General features: G+C 32.6%; 1 protein-coding gene across 3 annotated transcripts; it reads right to left on the reverse strand.

The window, feature by feature from the left end:
* Positions 1–425: 425 nt before the first annotated feature.
* Positions 426–15,029, reverse strand: apooa (apolipoprotein O, a). Of its 3 annotated transcripts, none has more exons than XM_016441359.1 (10): positions 14,958–15,029; positions 13,271–13,381; positions 11,875–11,994; positions 9,004–9,036; positions 5,366–5,420; positions 5,170–5,265; positions 3,471–3,562; positions 1,702–1,788; positions 1,445–1,486; positions 426–670 (listed from the first exon to the last, which is right to left on the reverse strand). In XM_016441359.1, the coding sequence occupies exons 1-9, from the start codon at positions 14,964–14,966 to the stop codon at positions 1,445–1,447; spliced, it is 645 nt and encodes a 214-aa protein (XP_016296845.1). In that variant the 5' UTR covers positions 14,967–15,029; the 3' UTR covers positions 426–670. The 3 variants fall into 3 exon arrangements, with proteins under 3 accessions (XP_016296845.1, XP_016296844.1, XP_016296846.1); XM_016441358.1 differs by having other exon boundaries at positions 1,400–1,486; XM_016441360.1 differs by lacking the exon at positions 9,004–9,036 and having other exon boundaries at positions 1,400–1,486.
* Between the last annotated feature and the right edge of the window lie 5,737 nt (positions 15,030–20,766).

The following is a 20,766-nucleotide window of genomic DNA, read 5'->3' on the forward strand; positions in this document are numbered from 1 at the left end:
GACTGAAAGTTCTGTTGGATCAGTATGTTAACTCTTGTTGTCCTCTATAAAAGAAACACTCTTATGTTTTGGTTCATTAACCTCAGGGTTTCCCCACTTCCAAATACACATATGAATTTTGATTGCATGTTGACTTTAGGCTTCCTTCTATTCAGCATGCAAAATTATACTTTCTTCTCACCAGTAAGACAATGATTTCATCATTTCAGGAAATATTTGAATCGTGTGATGCCGTTTGGAAATGAGCTGATGTCTAAATCTAGACTAGTTCAGAGGTTGTTTAACTGCTGCAGTTGGCAGATTTTTTGTGCTTGCATAGGAAGAGGAAGTTCAGACTGACAAACAGCACTGACATTAACATGCTAACCCCAAACAAAGTGATCATTTCCTCCTAACTTTGTAGAATTATTTTATTTCAGTCATAAATCACACCACCATCATCACATAGTATATAACATTTATTTTGGTTCACCAATGTATTTTTAATACAATCTCAGTAGTTTGTTTACAAGTTCAGAACTTCAGTCAGACCACTAACTCCTGTCTTGATGATTGACAGATGAAAGAGGAAGTGGCTAGTGCAAAAGTAGGTCATGAAGATGAGCGAAGGATGGAGATCCTGTACCACAACCTCACTGTCAGAGAAACAACCTGAGAGGTGATGATGAACCTGTAAACAAACAGCACAGCAAACCACAGTCATGAGGACTTCTGAGAAAATAAACATGTCTGAATGTCATTGTGGCATTTTAAATCAAATATATTTTAAATTCTATATAATATTTGAAATATATTTAATATATAATTTTAAATAGTTTTTATTTTATCTAATGCAAATAAAGATTTACAGTAAAAACAACTAAAGCAAAAACAAAAATGAGACAAAAAAGGGATTGTGTTTGTTATGCATTGCCGTAAATCATTTCATTTTACTCTCACAGCAGATACATTTATTTCTGCTTAAATTGCATTGCTTTTCAGCCGTGCTTAATGCATGATATTAAAATGTCTGAATGGTAAAATATTAAACTAAGTAGCATTTATTTTAAATAAAGATTTCAACAAAACAACTAAAACATGTATTGTGTTTGTTATCGAATGATGTTGCTAGTTAATGTGATTCTCTACACATGTGGTTCATCTGCTGGACACCTGTGTGAACTTGAGGAGAACTGACTTCATCCACAAAAAATTTCTGACAAAATGCAAAAATTACTCAAAAAAGTGCAACACTCACCAAAAAAGATAATCTGGCAATTGTACTGCGATCTAACAGGTTTTAGTGAAAAAAAAAAATCTTTTTTTTTTATATATATATATATATCTTTAGTGCAATGCAAACAGAGTTGGGAAAGGATTTGATGTGACTATAGTAATGTTGTTTGTACATTGTGTGCACCTGTGTTGTGTCTCCGTGCTGATTATGATCTTTGATATTTTGTACCTAAGCTTTGGTCTCCCCGCTGGAACTCTTTTCTGCTTGATCCTATTAAAACACAAAACAAAAAGCGCTCAGGCTGTTTCCAAACCCAATATTTGCAGTGTTCAAATGCTATCTGTAGGTCAAACGGTAGAGGTTGTGGGTTTGATTCCAAGGAAATGCAAAGAATGTAAACTTTGAATGCAATGTAAGTTGCTTTGGATAAAAGTGTCTGGCAAATGCATGAATGTAAAAGTCTGTGTGAGAAGAACCAAACTCACTTTCTTTGAGGCGGGTTTGCCTTTGATGAGTTTCTCCACAGCAACATAAGCCTGAAGCGCCCAGTCGTATACGGTGTCTCCTGTGTTCTGTGTTGTGGGAAGGTTATAAGGGTCACTTCAGAGAGACGGGACACACACACACAGATTTTATTGCTGGAAGTAGATATATTTGTCATAGTGTGTTTTTCTACTGCTGAATGCCCTCGTGTTATTGGTGGGCTACACAACTGCTTACAGCGTTTGGAAATCTGGTCTTAAATGTGATGCATTGCCAGTAAAAATATTTTAATTTGATGCTTAATGTGTTTCAGCAGTGCATAATCATCCTGTTCATAATCTTATGAACAGGATGAGCTAAACTCACAATACATGCCATTTTTCATGCAGTTATATAAGCCTGAAAAAATATTTTTAAATGTATTTAAAGTGTTTTTCATGCATTTTTATTTTTAATTATTTTTGTGTATATATATATATATATATATATATAAAAAGTTCAAAAAAAAAAAAAAATTTAAAAACAAAAACCATTATTATAATAATATTTTCTGAAACTGTGTCTTAATTATGTGGACTCATTCTTAAATGAAAATAATCATAATAATCATAATAACAAAAATAAATCTGTCACTGGGTAAGTAAACTTTTTCCCTTTAAATTCAGTTGACCCCACTGACAGATTTTTTTCTTCTTCCTGTTTTAAGCAAAAACTCGCTTCATTTTGATAAATTTTTCTGAAAAAAAGACTTAATAGCTCATTAGGCGCCAGCCCTCTTATAACCCTAAAAAGCATAAGTGGTTTGGAGGGATGGATGGATACCATATATGCTATTTCACTTAAGTAAATGTGTCTTGATTTAAGAATGTTTAGATATTTCTACTGGAAAACAACAAATATTGAGGAAGAAAGTCACTTTTTGCTGTATGAGTATAAGATACTGTATTTGAATGTAGAAAAGATGCAGAAATTAATGTTGCTGTTACTGATTTGTCTCTGCCTATAATATAGTACGCCCATATAGCATTGCTAATTAATGTCGCTCAAAATTAATGACTTCAATCACTGAAAAACACTATATATGAGAATGTACTCTTTTGGTGCAGACCTGAGTCTGGTCCATTGTTTTTTTCTTGTTTTTTTCTTCTTAATGCCAACATATGGGCACTGATATATTATCTATTATAATAATGGAAAATTACCAATTTATAAGTCACTTACAAAAGCTGTATTTAGTCAAAATAGCTAATGAAGAAAGTGCAATGCATTTTGGGGGCCAGACAGTGTAGTTACCTGTGTCTACCAGCAGGGGCAAACTGGCCTATGATTTAGCTTAACCTTGACACCTTGAATTTGAACTTTGGTTCAAACAGAGTGTGAAATCAACCTAATTTTGGTCTGTTTTGCTTTTTAATCAGTGACCCTGCTGATCTTTCAGGACATTTCCATCAGCATATCTGACAGGATGGGGACATGCAGCGCTGAAACGGTGTGTTGACAGGGTTTGAGCAGGACGCGTGTGAGGCGAGAGATAGCCACTGCAAAGTCTATATTGGTTACAATCAAAACAGACAACCGGCTGATATTAGACAAAGTGTTGATGCAGCTTCTCTTTGTGTCCTTGGGTGTTGTTAGGAATGTGTTTCATCTGCTGTTTTTAACTGGTGGAAAGTTACAGATCGTAACCTCGCCTCGCCTTTCCCTCCTCTCATTTCCAGGCCCGATAACATCTCACAACCCTACATCCAATAAACTTATAAGACACACCTACCTTTGCGACGGTCACGGCCTCTTGAGGATAATACATGGACGCAGCTACAGCCATTAGACCAGTCGGGTAGATCAGTTTCTTCAGCCTGGAGCCTTGAAATGACAAAAAAAAAATCCCTAAAAATGACTCAAAAGTTTGATTCAAAAGTTTTATTTTCAATAGGACACATTAAATTGATCAAAAGTGACAGTAAAGACGTTTGTTACAAATATTTATATTTTAAATAAATGCTGTACTTTGTTCATCAAAGAATCCTGAAAAAAAAATGTATCTCCATTTCCACAAAAATATGAAGCAGCACAACTGTTTTCAGCATTGATAATAATCAGAAATGTTTCTTGAGCAGCAAATCAGCATATTAGAATGATTTCTGAAGATCATGTGACACTGAAGACTGGAGTAATGATGCTGAAAATTCAGCTTTGATCACAGGAATAAATTACATTTTGCAATATATTCAAATAGAAAACAGTTATTTTAAATGGTAGTAATATTTTACAATTTTACTGTATGTTTGATCAAATAAATGCAGCCTTGGTGAGCCGATGAGACTTATTTCAAAAACATTAAAAAATCTTACTGTCCCTGAAATTTTGAATGGTAGTGTATCTGAAATATCAGTGTGTTCAATAAAGCAAATAAATAGTATTCAGGTTTTGGGAGAGGCTTAGTATTTTTGTCTCATTTTCCACAAAAAATTTGAAAGATTCTTAAATCAAGATACTTTAGAAGGAAAATAACTTAAGATATTAAGTCTTGTTTTCACAAAAAGTATAAAAATTAAGCAATTTTATGCTTAAAATAAGAAAGCATATCTGCCAGTGAGGTCAGAAAAATAATCTTGTTTTCCCTTTGAATTAAGTTGAATTTTCCAAGCCCACTGACAGATTTTTTTTTTTTATTTTAAGCATAAATTCCCTTAATTATTAAATTTTCACAAAAAAAGACTTAATATCTTAAAGGGGTCATCGGATGCTCATTTTCCACAAGTTGATATGATTCATTAGGGTCTTAATGAAAAGTCTGTAACATAGTTTGGTTAAAATTTCTCAATGGTAGTGTAAAAAACACCTTTTTTACCCTGTCAAAAACAGCTCTTTTCAGAGCAAGCCGTTTTGTAGCATTTTCCTTTAAATGTTAATGAGCTCTGCTGACCCCGCCCCTCTCTTCCGAGCCGCTCTCAGAGAGACTGTTTACTTTAGCTGCATTCATTGTGAAACTTGCTAATTAGCACATTATAAGGAAAGGCGATTTGCAAAGATTCATTACAAAACCTTATACTCACTTCTGTAGGTGAAGCTGGATCACGAATGATTCAAGCGAACATAGACGCATTTATGTAGATCGGGCGCGCATTCCCTTCAGAAACAAACGTAATCCACTGCGTTTTCAGCGGCTCAGATGTCGGGAGTAAATGACGACTGCTATGTTCATTATTACATCCAACAACAGAACACCTCAGTGGTTGTGTACACACACTGCCAACACACATTTCAGTTCCAACAACTTGTAAAAGTGCATGTAGCATCCTATGACCCCTTTAAGTAATTTTGCATCTTGAGTAAATGTCTTTTAGATATTTGATGTTTAGATATTGATAGTAGAAAACAGGACAAAATTGAGGAAGAAAATATTTTTGCAGTGTATTTGGTCTCTAATAAAATGCAGGCTCCAATGCTATCATTAAAACTTTCACTACCTCTCCCGAAGAAAAGGCCCAGGATCCCGGCAAATCCGATGACTCCAGCTCTGGGGTAAAACTCAGGCGGAGGGTTCTTCAAGTAGGCATAACTGTCTAGATTACAGTGCAAAGATTCACTTTGTCATTTTATTGAAAAGGTTCAGTAAGAAGGCATGTTTCATTCGTGTTTGTGTGTCAGCGAGTGTTTGCTTACTCTGCCCGAACTGTACAGTGCTGTAAACCTTGGGCTTCACCGTCCCATAGACGCCCTGAGATACAATATAAAAGAATGAATGTTACTCTTTACAATGTTACTTTCTGAATCTAGAAATAAGCGTCACTAGTTTAACTTTATATGAATCACTGTAAAATGCCAAGCAAAGACCAATGGAGAATGTGTGACTGTGGAAAAACATGACGCTTTCTTGTAACCAAAGCAGCAAGTTTCATTTCTTTAAAGGGGTCATATGATGTGATTTCAAGTTTTCCTTTCTCTTTGGAGTGTTACAAGCTGATTGTGCATAGATAAGATCCCTGAAGTTGCAAAGACTAAAGTCTCAAAACCAAAGAGATATACTTTATCAAAGTTAAGACTCTGCCACGCCCCCCTAAAACGGCTCGTTCTAACACGCCCCCACATATCTAGGTCACTATGTGGCAATATTAGCATAATGCCGCCCAAATGTGCACGCAAAGAAAGAAGGCGTGGTTTCAGTAACCGCAGTTAGTGTTGAAGCAGCATGTCAGGGAGACGCTGTGTTTTGAACATTAAAGCATGTCAACGTATTCTGTTACATCAAATACACAAAATAATGTTCTTTAAAGAAGCATCATATGACCCCTTTAAGGAAGTAAATAACATACTGCATAGTTCTTTGCATGGAAAAGACCAGACCATATATGTGTTTCATAAGGGTCTAGATTGATATGACAGTCAGAAAATCTCATTTTTGGCTGAACTATTTCTCTGAACCTTCTGTGAACTTCTGCAGAGACCAAAGGTTTATTGGTGTACTTTATATGTGACCCTGTCTATGAAATCCAGGCTAAAGTCTCAAAATCTAATTATGAGATAACACGCATCAAAGTTTGATTTCAACCATTAATTTCACTATGATTTCAATCTTTGACATGGCCTTACTCACTCAATATTAAAGATATAAAGGTTACATTTTCACAGAATTTTCTACATCTTTATGAAGGATGATTTTATGACTTTAGCTGGGTTTTCACAGACAGGGTCACATATCATCTAGGTTTTTTGATATTTGATAAATGCACCTCCTTTACAAATCTTTATCAGTAGCCATAAACCCATAATGCATGACAGACAGAGATATAACAGTCTATATCTTGGCAATCAGATAGTCTGCAATATGTGACATAAGATAGAATACAATATATCTGACATAAAGCAGAATCTGAAGAATAAGCAAAAAGTGAAGCACTTGAGCAAACTAAGGACACCTAGTAAATAAATAAAAATTATTATATAAAACATTTTTATATAAAATGATTATATCATATTATAAAAATAGGAGAATAATTTAAATCTGCACCTGCAAAACTCCACATAAATATCTTTCACATGATATTTTTCACGTTTGTTATTGAATACCAGTTGTTATTTTTTCCCAAACAAAAAAGTATTATTGTTGTTATATATATATATATATATATATATATATATATATATGTATATAAAAAAAAAAACCTTATTACGTGTACTGTGTTAGGCTAACCACATTCAAAAATTAATTATGAAACATATTAAACTTAAACTAATACAATGAATACAAATAATACAAAAATGACAAAAACACAACAACCCAAAATTAAAATGAAAAATGTAAATATAAATAATTCAAAATATGAATTAATACTATAATAGTTTGGACATAATACTAAAATAACGCTGGGCTCGTTTATTAAATATTGTCTAATTGCATTAAGTTTTAAGCTAATAACATGAATGCTGCACCTGCATTTCTCCCACATTACCATGTTTAAAGGTTAAATGTGTGATTTCTGTGACTTTAGTGTCACCAAATGAGATTGCAATAATACTGACTGTTTTCCAACAGTTTCAAACACTTCTGTATGCAATCAGTCGAACAGACCCACTTCACACCACCGTATAAGGCAGAGCTTAACGTGTTGACATATTTCATGACATTCTGCAGAATTTTGCTTCTTGATTTTTATTTTGAAGGCTGTGTTCTGCTTTCAGATGTGGGTCAGTGTGTCCTGCCTCCTCATGTGGGTTATGCCAAATAAAGCGCTGTAGGACAGAGAGACTGGCAGTGTGTCAAACGCTTTATCAGCTGCTGTAAAGTGTTGTGTCTGCAGCGCTCTGATATGCTCTCTATCATTTTGATATTGCATGAATTCATTTTTCCACATTGTGTTGTTGTTGGGCTCTCTTTGTTCAGACACACTGTTTCATCAGAGGTCCTTCTGGACAGATTCATGCATGTTAAAAGCAGAACCTCTCAAGAGAACATTATTTGTTGATGGAAAATGCTGCTATCATAGAGTAAAACATCAGTGTTATTGTTAACAAACTAATTAAAACTAAAACTAATAGATTCCATTTATAAACAAACTATGAAATATAAATATTAGATAAACTTAAATAAAAAAATAGAAATGTTGCTGAAATTAAAATAAATTACTAAAACTGGAATCCGAAAAAATTCTAACTAAATAGAAATAATAAAAAAACAAATTTTAAAAACAAAACAGATTTTTTTTAAATGAAAAACTGAAAATACATAAATATAAAACTAATTTAAAAATGATTAAATACTATAATAGTATATAAATAATACTAAAAGGCTCTAGATTAAAAAATAAAACAAAAACATCTTCATGTTTTCATGATTCTTATTTCAGACCTTAAAAATCATATTTGTAAAAATATTTATGAAATATAAACATTAGATGAACTTAAATTTGAAAAAAGGAAGAAAATTTGAGATGTAGCTGAAATAAAATAAGTTGAAGTTTTAAAATGACCAAAACTAAAACTGGAATAAGAATACATTACAGCTAAATAGAAATATTCAAATAAAGTAATGAAATGACTAGAAAAAAAAAAAGAAATTACTAAAACTAAAATAAACTAAAAACATAAAACTAATTAAAACATTATAATATTATATAAATAATGCTAAAATAAGACAAAAAATAAGATCTAGATTTAAAAAAATAACATAATAATTCTGGATTCTTTACCTCAGTGGTTCTTATTTCAGACCCAGATTATACATTGCACATAGAATGGCAACTCGGATTGGTTTTTGTAAAAAATCAAACAAAAATGTCCCTAAAATCAACACCGAATTTTTTTTTAACTAAAACTAATGTAAATGCATGATTTAAAATGATCCCGGCGCAGCAGCATTGACTGGAACGAGACTTTGTCTGACCAATGGCAAAAGCAAAAACATTTGGCAAACCTGTTTGAACGGTCATGGTTGCAATTCAGTTCGGTAATGCAAATGGTCTAATAGTGACACACTTTCCTTTAAAAGCCAAATGTAAGGCATCTGGGCCACATACAGCAGGAATCTGTTCTATACACAAGCAAACACAATGACTACTGTATGTTTGGAACTGAATACTAGCATACTGCACAGTCCACACTGAATATAACTAGTTTAAATCTAGTTTAGGCATTATGCCACAACAAACATTCCAATCAGAATTATGCTTCATTCTTGTCACATGACCTCATCACAGGGCATGATGGGTTATTTTGTATGTATGCTATTCCAAACACAGCCAGATGTGTGAGAGCGGCAGAGAGCAGCGTGGGTAATGATGATGTGTGCATGTGCTCCTGGGTACCTGCACTGTCTGTTTGGCCGCGCTGGCCGTTTGCTGGACCGGATCAGACCACCAGCAACCAGGACCAGACGGCACATTTAGATGAAGAGGAACCAAATCATCACAACATCATCACTGAATGAATCATCACATGATTATAATCACAATGTAAAGAGTCACGGATTACAAGAAAGAGCTGCATTCCATAAACACTTTACTTAAAGCCTTTATGTGCAATGCATTATAAAGATATTCATAATGTACATTGTAATGCATTATAGCTTTGCAAAAAATAATTGTAGCAAAAGTTAAAATGCATTATAATATTTGAAGGGTTTTCCCCCCATGTCTTTTAATGCACTTTGCTTTCTAAAGTTGTAACAATGAATAGATAAGTATTCATGAGATCATACAATGCATTATAAGGTGCATTACAATGCATAATGAATGCATTAAAGGGGTCATATGATGTGATTTCAATTTTTCCTTTCTCTTTGGAGTGTTCTACTTTTATAATGCATGTTATAAATAAAGGCTTTAAGTGAAATGTTACTGAAAATAATTTTTAATTTGTAAAAACAAACAAAAATCATGTTTACAGTAATGCATGTGGAGGAAATTTTCTTTTTATTATTATTATTATTAGTTTTATTTGCTTTACTCTACTAAAGAGTGTTCTTTTCTTCTCTAAATGCCTCATCTGTATGCTTGAGTTTTTCATGAGCTGAGAGAGAACAGGAAATTTATTTGATGTGTGAAAGCCAAGTGTGAGAAAGAAAATGTTATTTTAGCTTCTTAGAAAATGATTTGCATTAAATACTTAGAAATGCATATAAGGGATAAATGGACACATATGATGAATATGCATCATGATTGGATGAGATACAAGATTTGATTTGGTCATAAATATTGAATCAAACTTTGTCGCAGTCTACAGCCAACCCTGAAATACTGCATGCATGTAGGCCTTTTCCTGCAGGAAAATAAATCTTCAAAATACACAACATGCGCTTATTATAAGAACAGCTTCTATTGTTGTAAAAAAACTTTTTCATGTAAAGTGAAAGTTACTGGATTCACTGTAAGTGCATGACTGCACACATGATTTCTGCTTGTTTGAGAGATTATTTATTATGCTTTCTGTGGTTATTAACAGCACGTCGCACATGCTGTACAGATGCTGGTGTTCCTTTTTTAAGGTCTGTTTGTCCAGCTTTGGGTTTGATGGTGTTTTGAATGACTTTTAAAGAAAAGAAGAGAATAAAACTTTTCAAATGCAGAAAAACAATCAAATCTTATAGAATGCAGCTCTAATTCAGATACCAACATAAAAAAAAAAAATCTAACAAACTTGGAAATATAAAATTTCAAGTGTTTCGAAATGTTATAATAGTAGGCTGGACAAAATTATTAGTCAATTAGATTAAATTCTGTGTTTTCTTTTCAGTTTCATTTATTTATTTTTTATCTTTTGTTCTACTAATATTAAAATCCAGTGTTATTTTAGATTTTTAGGTTAATCTCACAAAAAATGTCTGCATCACATTTTATCCGAAAAGCAAAAGAAGAAATAATATAGAAATTGTATAGAAAAATAACGTTTCAATTTCTAGGACTAAGATTTGTTTTTGCATTGCGCCACTACATATACCTTCAAAAATATTATAATAAAATATTATAATAATATTAAAATGAAGAATAAAATCAAATGGATTGAAAAAACTATAATCATTATTATATAAAAATAATAATTTTTCTTATTTTGTGATGAAACATGATTTTGTGAGAGATCTGGCTGATTGCTGGTTTCCAGCTGTTGTAAATGAATTAATTATTCCAGTGAAATGAAGTGAGTTGTACATGATTGTAGAGTGAAAATAACAATTGAAATGAAGAGATGGAGAGTCAGAAAAGCCATGCAGAGCAAATTAGCCAACAAGCTGCATCGACTGCACACTCATGCTGCTGATCAATGAAAAACTATTTTAATAATAAAAAAATTAATTTCCCAATTCCCAATTTAACAAAAGTTCAATACCCTCTGTTTTCTTTTAAAGGTGACATATCATGAAAATCTGACTTTTCCTGGTTTTAAGTGCTATAATCAGGTCCCTGGTGCATCTACCAACCAAGGAAACGTGAAAAAGATTAACCCAGTAACTTTGTTTTGGGAAGCCTTTTTCTGCAAGCATCTGAGAAAACGAGCGCGTCTGATTTCGCTCTCTTGGTGACGTGGCAAAGGGATCTCATTATAATATTACCGCCCCTTAATCTGTAAACTTCCACTCAAGGCACCGTCATTTTGATTTCGCAAGTGACAATGGTGTACCAGCTCTAATGCCATGATGAAAGTTTGAGCAAAACTTGCTAACTGTTCTGTCTTTGCCTGCACAGACGAGCACAGAACACTGTTTAGAGTCCCAGCCTCAGAGGAGACAAGAGAGCAGTGCATTTATTGATTTATTTAGGCTACTGTATATTGCTGCTGCCACACAGATCTAAAATAAACAAGCGATTTATTTCCCAGCAGTTTACATTCATAGACATAACTGACTGTTTTTGTAACTTGTGTGTTTTTAACATAAACTTGTGTGTGGGTAGAAAATATGATTAACACCCAGACGTGCATGAAAAAAAAAATACCGTCATGTACCGTGAAACCGGTATAATTTTGGAAAATACCGTGATATAAATTTTTGGTCATACCGCCCAGCACTAAGACTTATATTACTTATTGTAAAAAGGGGCATAAATATGTCACCTTTAAGAACTAGAAGACCGTGTAAATGTGAGTGTGAGTGACCATCCTGAACCCGTCGAGCTTGTTCAAAGTGAATCCATGCACAAAACCAGCTGTGTTTGACACAAGGTGTTGCATGATTGAGTCTTTACCTGGCACCGGGTGGCATACGGTTCTGCCAGCTTCCTCAGCGTGGCCACGCTCTCCTCCACCTGCCCTCTCTCAGGCTGCACACACTGGATCTTCTGCTGCGGCCTCGTGTAGAGAGACAGCTGCGAGAGCAACGGTGATACAGAGTCAAAGTTCAAATAAACCTCTTTTCCTTAACGTTAAACTCTTGTTTGTAACAGTGTGTTCTGGTTCTGTTGAACACATACAGGTCAAACTGTCCTAAAACTTTTGAATTCCTAGTTAAACTCTTGCTTGTAAACGGTAAACAGCCAAATACGCATCTTTTCTCTCATTACTGTAATGCATCTAGATATTTTACTTAAGAATTCTAATTTGTAATTACATTTTTGAGTTTAATGTTAAACTCTCATTTGTAAAACAGATCTGTTTGGCTCGACAGAATTATTAGTCAGTTAAATAATGTTTTTTTTTCCCCCTATTCTAATAATATTATAATCTGGTATGAGTGTTAAAAAATATTTTAAAAGTGTGAATCTCGTCAAACTTGTCAAGAGCATGTCTGCATCACATTTCATCCCAAAATAATAATAATTAAAAAAAAAAACAGTAAGAAATTATATAGAAAAATTTAGATCAATCAATAAATAAACAAATAAAAGTATTATATGATGTTTTGCATCTTGACATTATTTTCATGACAAATAAACACATTTTCACACCAAATTCCCATTACTGTACTGCATCCAGACTTTTTACTTTTTACTTTTTTTTTGTAATTGTCATTATTTTCAATGGTTTTCTGGCTTTAAATTAAAAAAAAAAGTTGCTTTAGCAAATAAAAATGTAGCTGAAAAAATAAAGAAAATAAGTTTAAATTGAAGTACTAAAATCAATAACACTGAAAATACAGCTAAATAGAATTAATAAAACAAAAACGAAATCAAATAACAGACACAAAATTTCTAAAATTAAACTTAAAACTGAAAATATTAAAATAAAAGCTAATTCAAAATACACTATATTAATAATACTAAAATAGCACTAAGTGTAATAAAATTGTATAATGTCATAATTTGCTGTTTAATGCATTTTCAGTATTCTAATCATGTATGTTTTATATTTGAGCATATTTTTTCTGTTGCTGCACAAGGCAAGATTATATTATTTATAATATGAAAAGGTTATCAGATATTATTTTAGGTTTATATTATTCCCCCAAAAATTAAACAATTTTTAAAATATTGATTTGGTTTTGACTTTTTTTTTTTAAATCTTCATCAATTATTAATTATCATCAATTAATATAATCATTATTCTCAATGGTGATTCTCATTAAATTGAATTGACTTGATTTTCTTCATGTAAACTGCATTGTTTTCTGTCTCAGTTGATGTTAGGGTTCAGACGTGACTTTACCTCATCTACACTCAGAGCTGTGCCGGGTTTGTCATCGTCGTCATCAGCGGCCGCCAGCACAGAGGCTGAGATCAATCCCAGAGTGCCAGAGACTCCTGCAACCCCTCCGACCTATCAGAACAGCCGCAGCGCCGTCGCCACGGAAACAGAGAGCATGAATGAACCGGTCAGACGGAATTTCCAGGTCAAGCACAACACACTGCAGAACTTCACAACGGCTGAAGTGTGCTCACTGTCAACACATGCTGAGTGTTTCTTGTTTAAGCAAGAATAATGCACAGTCTATTTACTCAAACTGCTGTTTTGAGGACATTCAAGGTCCCTCAGTTTCTCCGCAGGCGTAGAGAGCAACTGTGACATAACATCAGAAACTGGAGGTCAAATCATTTTAAATATGGCCAAAGTTGAGGTCAAGGGTTTTTGATCCTCTTTTTCTAGTCCTTTGCTTTTCACATGACTGATATTCACTTCTACTTGCACATGAGAAATTGATAACATTGCAATTTATACGTTTTAAGTATAAAGTTAAGCTAGGTAATTCCTGTTTAGATTCAGTCCATGTAACAATTAGTGTCTATTGAAAATTGTTTTTGATCATTGAAGCGAGTTCAAATAAAGTATAAATATTAGATGAAAATCTTATCTTAGAAATGTTGCAACTAACTGAAAAGTACTAAAATCACTCAAACTGGAAATTAAAGCTAAATAGAAGTAACAAAGCGAATATAAAAAGAATTTAAAATTAAACTAAAATGAAAACTGACGATATAAAAATAAAAGCTAGTAGTATATAAATAATATATGTATTATGTATATAAATAATCACAGAGCACTAAGTGTAATAACATCGTTTAATGTCATTTTTCTTTATTGTTTTAACATTTTCAGTATTCTAATCATCATGTATATTTTATATTTGGGCATATATTTATATTTTTTCTATTGTTGCACAAGTGTTGCCACCAGGAAAGATTATAATATTTATTAAAAAGTTATGAGATTATTTCAGGTTCATATTATCCCAAAAAGATTAATCAATTTAAAAAAAAAAAAATATATATATATTTTTTTAATGACTTTCATAATAGTGTTAAATCAGCAGTAATACAAAACATTGTTTTCAGTTTCTCTTTAGGATTTAACGGTGTTTGTCGCCATCTAGTGGCCAGATGTGGAAACGCAGCTGAGCGCTGTTTTATTATTTTCATAATAAAATAGCCAAACTATTATAAAATGTAAGGTTGGTATCAGTCGATTTATAAACTTTGATTTCATCTGATGTTTGCTGCACAGACAGTGGCAAAGTCAATAAAAGCCTAAAGAGAGTTTGACTTTTACTACTGGTGTAATGATCCGACATTACAAATCGCGCCGATATATTTACATTTTTATACAATAAACTCAGTCTATAGAATCACAGCAGCCTAAAATCCTAGATAGAATAGCGGTGTTAGCTTTATTTAAACAAGTAAAATAGTTAGTTGTATCTCTTCTGCAGTGCCCTTGTATTTCCTGCCCTCAAATGCCTCTTTATAAAGCTCAAAAATATATAATAATCTTTATAATAACATCAGCTCGACTGAAACCCGTGTACCTGTTTCTTAAAGCCTGGACATCAGTGTGTTAACAGGAGGAACAAAGTCAAGAACACGAACTGAACGACAGAAGTGAACTTTCTAATGCTCACCTTGTACATGGTCCAGTCTTCTTCTTCTCCTTCTTTCTGATTGAGCGGCTGCGATCAGACTTTCATCCGCTGAGCGCCATCTAGAGTTCATCAAGCGCACTACACTCCCGTGACATTTACTCTTTTTTTACAGGTTGTTCATATTTATTCCATATATAATATAATATAATATATATGAAAGTTCTACAGTACTAGGGCATAATAGATAAACATTACAATCATTAAAATGTACATTCATTTTGAATAAAAAATGTAGCAATAGGATAGAAATGGATATTTATTTATGCATATATTTATATTACGTTTTTATGCAATCTGTGTATTCAGGGATTTTATTTTATTAATTCCTGGTACATTTCACGGAGAATTAAAAGAAGAAAGTACGAAACTGAATTAAACATGACATTTTGAAGTAGAAAAACTGAAAGTGTTTTCTTCTCAAATGTACTCCAACCCATAAGACAAGAATATTTATTAAAATATGTGTTCAAATATATTTCAAAATACATCAGTCTATGTGTATTCAGTGATTTATTTAATTCATAGCAGGGTTAATATAGTAGAATAAAATTTAAACCATAAAAAAAAATTTGTTACTTATAATAAAATAAAAAGTAAATATTTATATATTTACATAAATAAATAAATATAAAAATATATATATATAAACTAAACTATTAGAAATGACAAAAACACACAACAAAATTATTAAAAATTCTAAAAATGAAAAAGGAAAATATAAAAACTTGAATAAAAGCTATAATAGTATGATAATGAAATATCACATATAAGCTTGTTCTAAAGTTAAGGCATGTTTTGTCTAAAAATAAAATGAATAAAAATAAAAATAAATGAAATAAATATACAGACCACACAGTCAACATCACAGCTTACATCCCAAGCAGTCTCACTCAAAAGTAGTATATTAATAAATATAATGCAATCGAGTCTATGAAGACGTGTTTTAATCTAGTGTTCATGAAGCGTATTGCAGTCAAAACTTTTTTTTGACTAATCGATTGTTTCAATCATACAAAATATACAGTATGTGATTGTTCTGGGGGAGAAGTGAATGCCATTTTATGCTTTATAAACTTGGCAAATGCCTAATATCTGAGAATTACATTTCTAATGTGTAGAATGATTGTTTCTGATTTAGAATGGAGAATTATGAGAATTGTGCCAGAAGAATTCAGGCGTATTGGAGATCTTTTAGGGACAGATGGCTCTTCAGACTCCTGATGAATACTGTACGCTCAGCAGTAAGTTCCTCTGGAATTACTTTGAAACAGTTTCCACTCAGAAATTCACAAATGATTTATAGTTTACAATTTATAATTTTAATAGCTGAATTAAACATGACATTTCGAAGTAGAAAAACAGAAAGTATTTTCTCCAACCCATTAGGCAAAAATATTTGTTAAAAGATGTTACAATATATTTAATATATTTTCTACCAATAAATATAAATATTTAAATATTTATAAAATATATTTCAATCCAAGAAAATGCATTCACATATAGACAACAAATGTTTTCCACAAATGTAACAACATGTGTGAACATATAACACATTCAAATAAAAATCAGCAAAGAATGTTACAATGTTCCAAAGAAAATTACAATATTATGATATTCATTAAAAAAATATTATTATTATTAATTATTATTTATTATTATTTCTTGCCCCTGAAATACATTTTGAAATATATTTTGGTATATGCAACTTAAAACTAAATATATGTTTTAATTTTTAAAATAATAATATATTTAAATTTTTAAATTAAAATAATATATTTTAATTTTTAAAGATATGTTGCATTAAGCTTAACTGTTTACACCATATATTTAGCAGACATTTAAAATATATTTTGGCCAGTTTTTTTTTTTTTTGGCTGCATGGGAAATAAATAAATTAAATTAAAATAAATAAATAAAGTTAGTTTGTATGTCTCAGGAACAGTGTCTGGCATCAGCAGTTCTGCATCAGCTCAGTCCCAGAGAAGCCGAACTCCTGAAAGACCCCAGTCTGAAGTGCAAGATCAGATTCAGGTAGATGAATGTCATACATAAGCTCTTCAAGCAGCATTATACGGTGGTCCAGAAGCTATGAAGTCAGAAATGATGCAATAACAGCCCTGCTCCTTAACCAACACTGAAAAATATTAACTGGAACAAAACGTGGGACGACTAGTCCCGGTCTCCTGTTTATTTCATTTCTGTTCAGGTTTGCAGGTCCTTGGTTTCACCCTCAGTTGTCTTCAAGATTTTCCACATTGGAGGAGGAGGACACTATCTGTCTGGCAAAAAAGTCTTTTCTCCCTCCAACCAGGTCATGAATGCTGCTCCAGTGTTATTTCAATATCACTGCGATACTAGTATAGTTTTTATTAATATTTCGAATTAGTTTTTATTTTGATATTTTACATTTTCGTTTTGATTTAGTTAAATTTTTAGCAATTTGGTTGTTTTTGTCATTTTTAGTATTTTTTTTTAATTCTTGAAAATTCTAAAATTCTAGATTTTATCATTTTTTTATTTCAGTTTCAGTTTGGTGTTTATCAAGTTAAACTAAATTAAAATAAGACTTGTTGCCTTAGCAACTAGTCATTTATTTTTTTTCAAATATATATATTTTTTTAATGTTTTAGTTTTAGTTAACTATAATAATCCTGGGCTGGTCTTGGATCAGATCAGTTTATACTGATGCATCCTAGTTTCAGTTTTAGTTATAGTTATTTATCAAGTCAACTAAATTAAAATGAGAAATGCTGCCTTGGCAACTAGAAAAAAAAAATAACAATATTAATTTTTTTATATTATATTTAAATATTTTGACCGGTTATCATTTCTTTTATTTCGAGTAAAAAAAAAGATCAGATCTGTTTATTCTGATGCATCCTAGTTTTTGCAGAAATAAATAACTGTTTACTATGAGAGCAAAAAATGCATGCATTTTAATTACTACACTATGTCTGCATCAACAGGCCACAGCAGACGCCTGCAGAATGATGGGAAACAGAGCATTTATGGATCTCATTTCAATGGATAAGTTTCACAGAGCTGCTGTTGAACCACAAGATGATTTGCATGAGAGACTATATGCAGGTGGGTGAAAATCACCCTTGAGACTATATTCACAGGCCAATTCATTGACGCAATCATGCTTTTATGTTGCCTGTTCATCCTTTTCTCCCACTCAGTATTCCAGCCACTTGGATGAGCTTCCAGCATGTGTAGTGGGAAGGGAAAACGGATGGAGGTTCCTGTCTCTGAAGGTGCTGTCCCGGGACGTCATGCTCAGAGAGGGTGTAAAGCCAGGAACAAGAGGCAGGTTGAAGACAGCACTGCTGTTCAGACATCTCGCATCTCAGACATCTCATTTTGCTGGACAGCAGCTCTCACACAGGTATTCGGTTTCATCTTGCATTAGTCTCTATCAGACACCTCACTCTCCAGAAACAAACCAAATGCCAAAGTTAAAGAACAATATAAATAAAAAATGTGATTAAAGGAATAGTTCACCCAAAAATGAAAATTTGCTGAATTTACTCACTCTCAGGCCATCCAAGATGTATGAGTTTGTTTCTTCATCAGATTTAGAGAAATGTAGCATTGCATCAGTGTCTCAGCAATGGATGCTCTGCAGTGAATGGGTGCCGTCAGAATGAGAGTCCAAACAGCTGATAAAAACCACAATAATCCACAAGTAATCCACACCCCTCCAGTCCATCAGTTAATGCCTTGAGAAGTGAAAACTGCATGTTTGTAAGAAACAAATCCATCATTCTGATGTTTTTATCAGCTGTTTGGACTCTCATTCTGACGGCACCCATTCACTGCAGAGGATCCATTGGTGAACAAGTGATGGAATGCTGCATTTCTCCAAATCTGATGAAGAAACAAACTCATCTACATCTTGGATGCCCTGAGGGCGAGTACATTTTTGGGTGGACTGTTCCTCTATCATAATTCTGATGTTTCTTTCTCACAATACAGAGGTTCTCGGGTCTCTACACGACAATCTGCCCACTCGCAAAACACTGCGGCTCGCAAGAGACGCCTCTACGGCCTGAGTGAGGCTGAAAGAGTACGTTTCATTATTATAACACTTTTAAGATGTAGTTTTAGCATCTGTCTAAACATGTAGGTTTCTTTGGTTTCCCATCACTTTTAATGCCAACTGCAGAAAAAAATGTAGTAACTCAGGCTGAAAGCTAACACTGAATTTTTTGCTGTTACAATGAAACACCAGTACTATACTGTATACACCAGCAATTTAAAAACAATAAAAAAAACAGACTAATACTTAAAATATACAAAGGTGTGATAATGCGACAGTTGAGAGGAACACAAACTCTATTAGGTGACAGAAAACACTATTTAGATTAGAAAAATGACATGCTGATGAAAGGAGATGCTGATTTATAGGAATTCTCTGTGGGACCAAATCCGGTTTGCCCTCCATTTCCAGATATGAGATGAACAGAAGCATATTATGAACAGCATTAACACACGCGACATGAAGAAACTGAACGTGACAACTGAGAAACGGGACATCAAGATAGTTCTACCATCAGTTGAGACTGAAGAGTCTGAATGGGAGGAAGAGGCTGAGAAACTGTGCAACTGGTCAAAACAACTGAACATAGATGCTGTGGAAACACCTGAGTTCATTTAGATGGAGAAATAACATTTTGCACTAGTAGATGCACTGATTTAGGTTTGATTTTGTTTCCAGTAAACGCAAAAATCTAGTGCAATATTCTGAGGTATTTTCATTGTAAATTAAAATGTTACCTGTGCAACTGGTCAAAACCAACTGGATATAGATGCCGTTGAAACACCTGAGTTGTTCATGTAAATGGAGAAACAATTTTTATAGCGTAGAGGTTCTGATTTAAGTATGCATTTCAGTATATACTACAAAACTAGTAGTGCATTTATTCTGAGAATTGTCAGATTTAATTTTTTAGCAGTGTTTGCAGAATTTACTTTTGGTTTGTGTTACAGTTCTGGGTTAATGTGACTTTGATAAACAACATATGGTGACGGTATTTGAACATTTGGGCTCTTGCTTTATCTCACTCTCCAAAGACATCCATCCCAGGAACAAATGGATGTAATGTACTGTACTGTACAGTACTAACTTTCTACTCATTTTTGTAATTCTCATGAAAAAAAAATACACCACATGCAATCCAAGCATGTATGACCAGATGTTGTTTTGCATCATTTTATATAACAAACCTAATACACAACAGTTTGTGTGTTGCATTGATTTCAAGTCACATGTCTTGTTGCAGTCATTTGTGAATTAAAGGGACAAGCACATCCATCAATAATCTCTTCAGATTTATTAGTTTCTGTCTTTCTGCCTCCATATTTATCTGTTTGCATATATGCACAGAAAACTAAACATGAAATGAAAATGCAAGGAAAAATATTCTTATATTTAAAATAATAAATGATTAGATAATAAAATAATGAACCCTTTTCACTAAATATGAGTTAAAACTAAGAATAAATGAACAAAATAAAAGAAAGGTCAGTTTTTCGGTTGTGATAATGTATTAAACAAACTAATGCGATGTCTATGTTTAAAATTTGTGAGTTTAATATTTTATTGAATACTTTAAGATGTGACTTGCAGTCGGTATGAGAAATTTCGCTCATTTTTGTGATTCTAATGAGAAAATAGTGATGGGGAAATTACTAAACATTAATTAAAAAGCCTCATGCAAGGACAATATATATATATATATATATATATATATATATATATAATACTTAAAATAATAGGCTACCC

This window comes from Sinocyclocheilus anshuiensis, unplaced genomic scaffold (genome assembly GCF_001515605.1).
Source record: "Sinocyclocheilus anshuiensis isolate Anshui unplaced genomic scaffold, SAMN03320099.WGS_v1.1 scaffold163, whole genome shotgun sequence".
Taxonomy (NCBI): Eukaryota; Metazoa; Chordata; class Actinopteri; order Cypriniformes; family Cyprinidae; genus Sinocyclocheilus; species Sinocyclocheilus anshuiensis.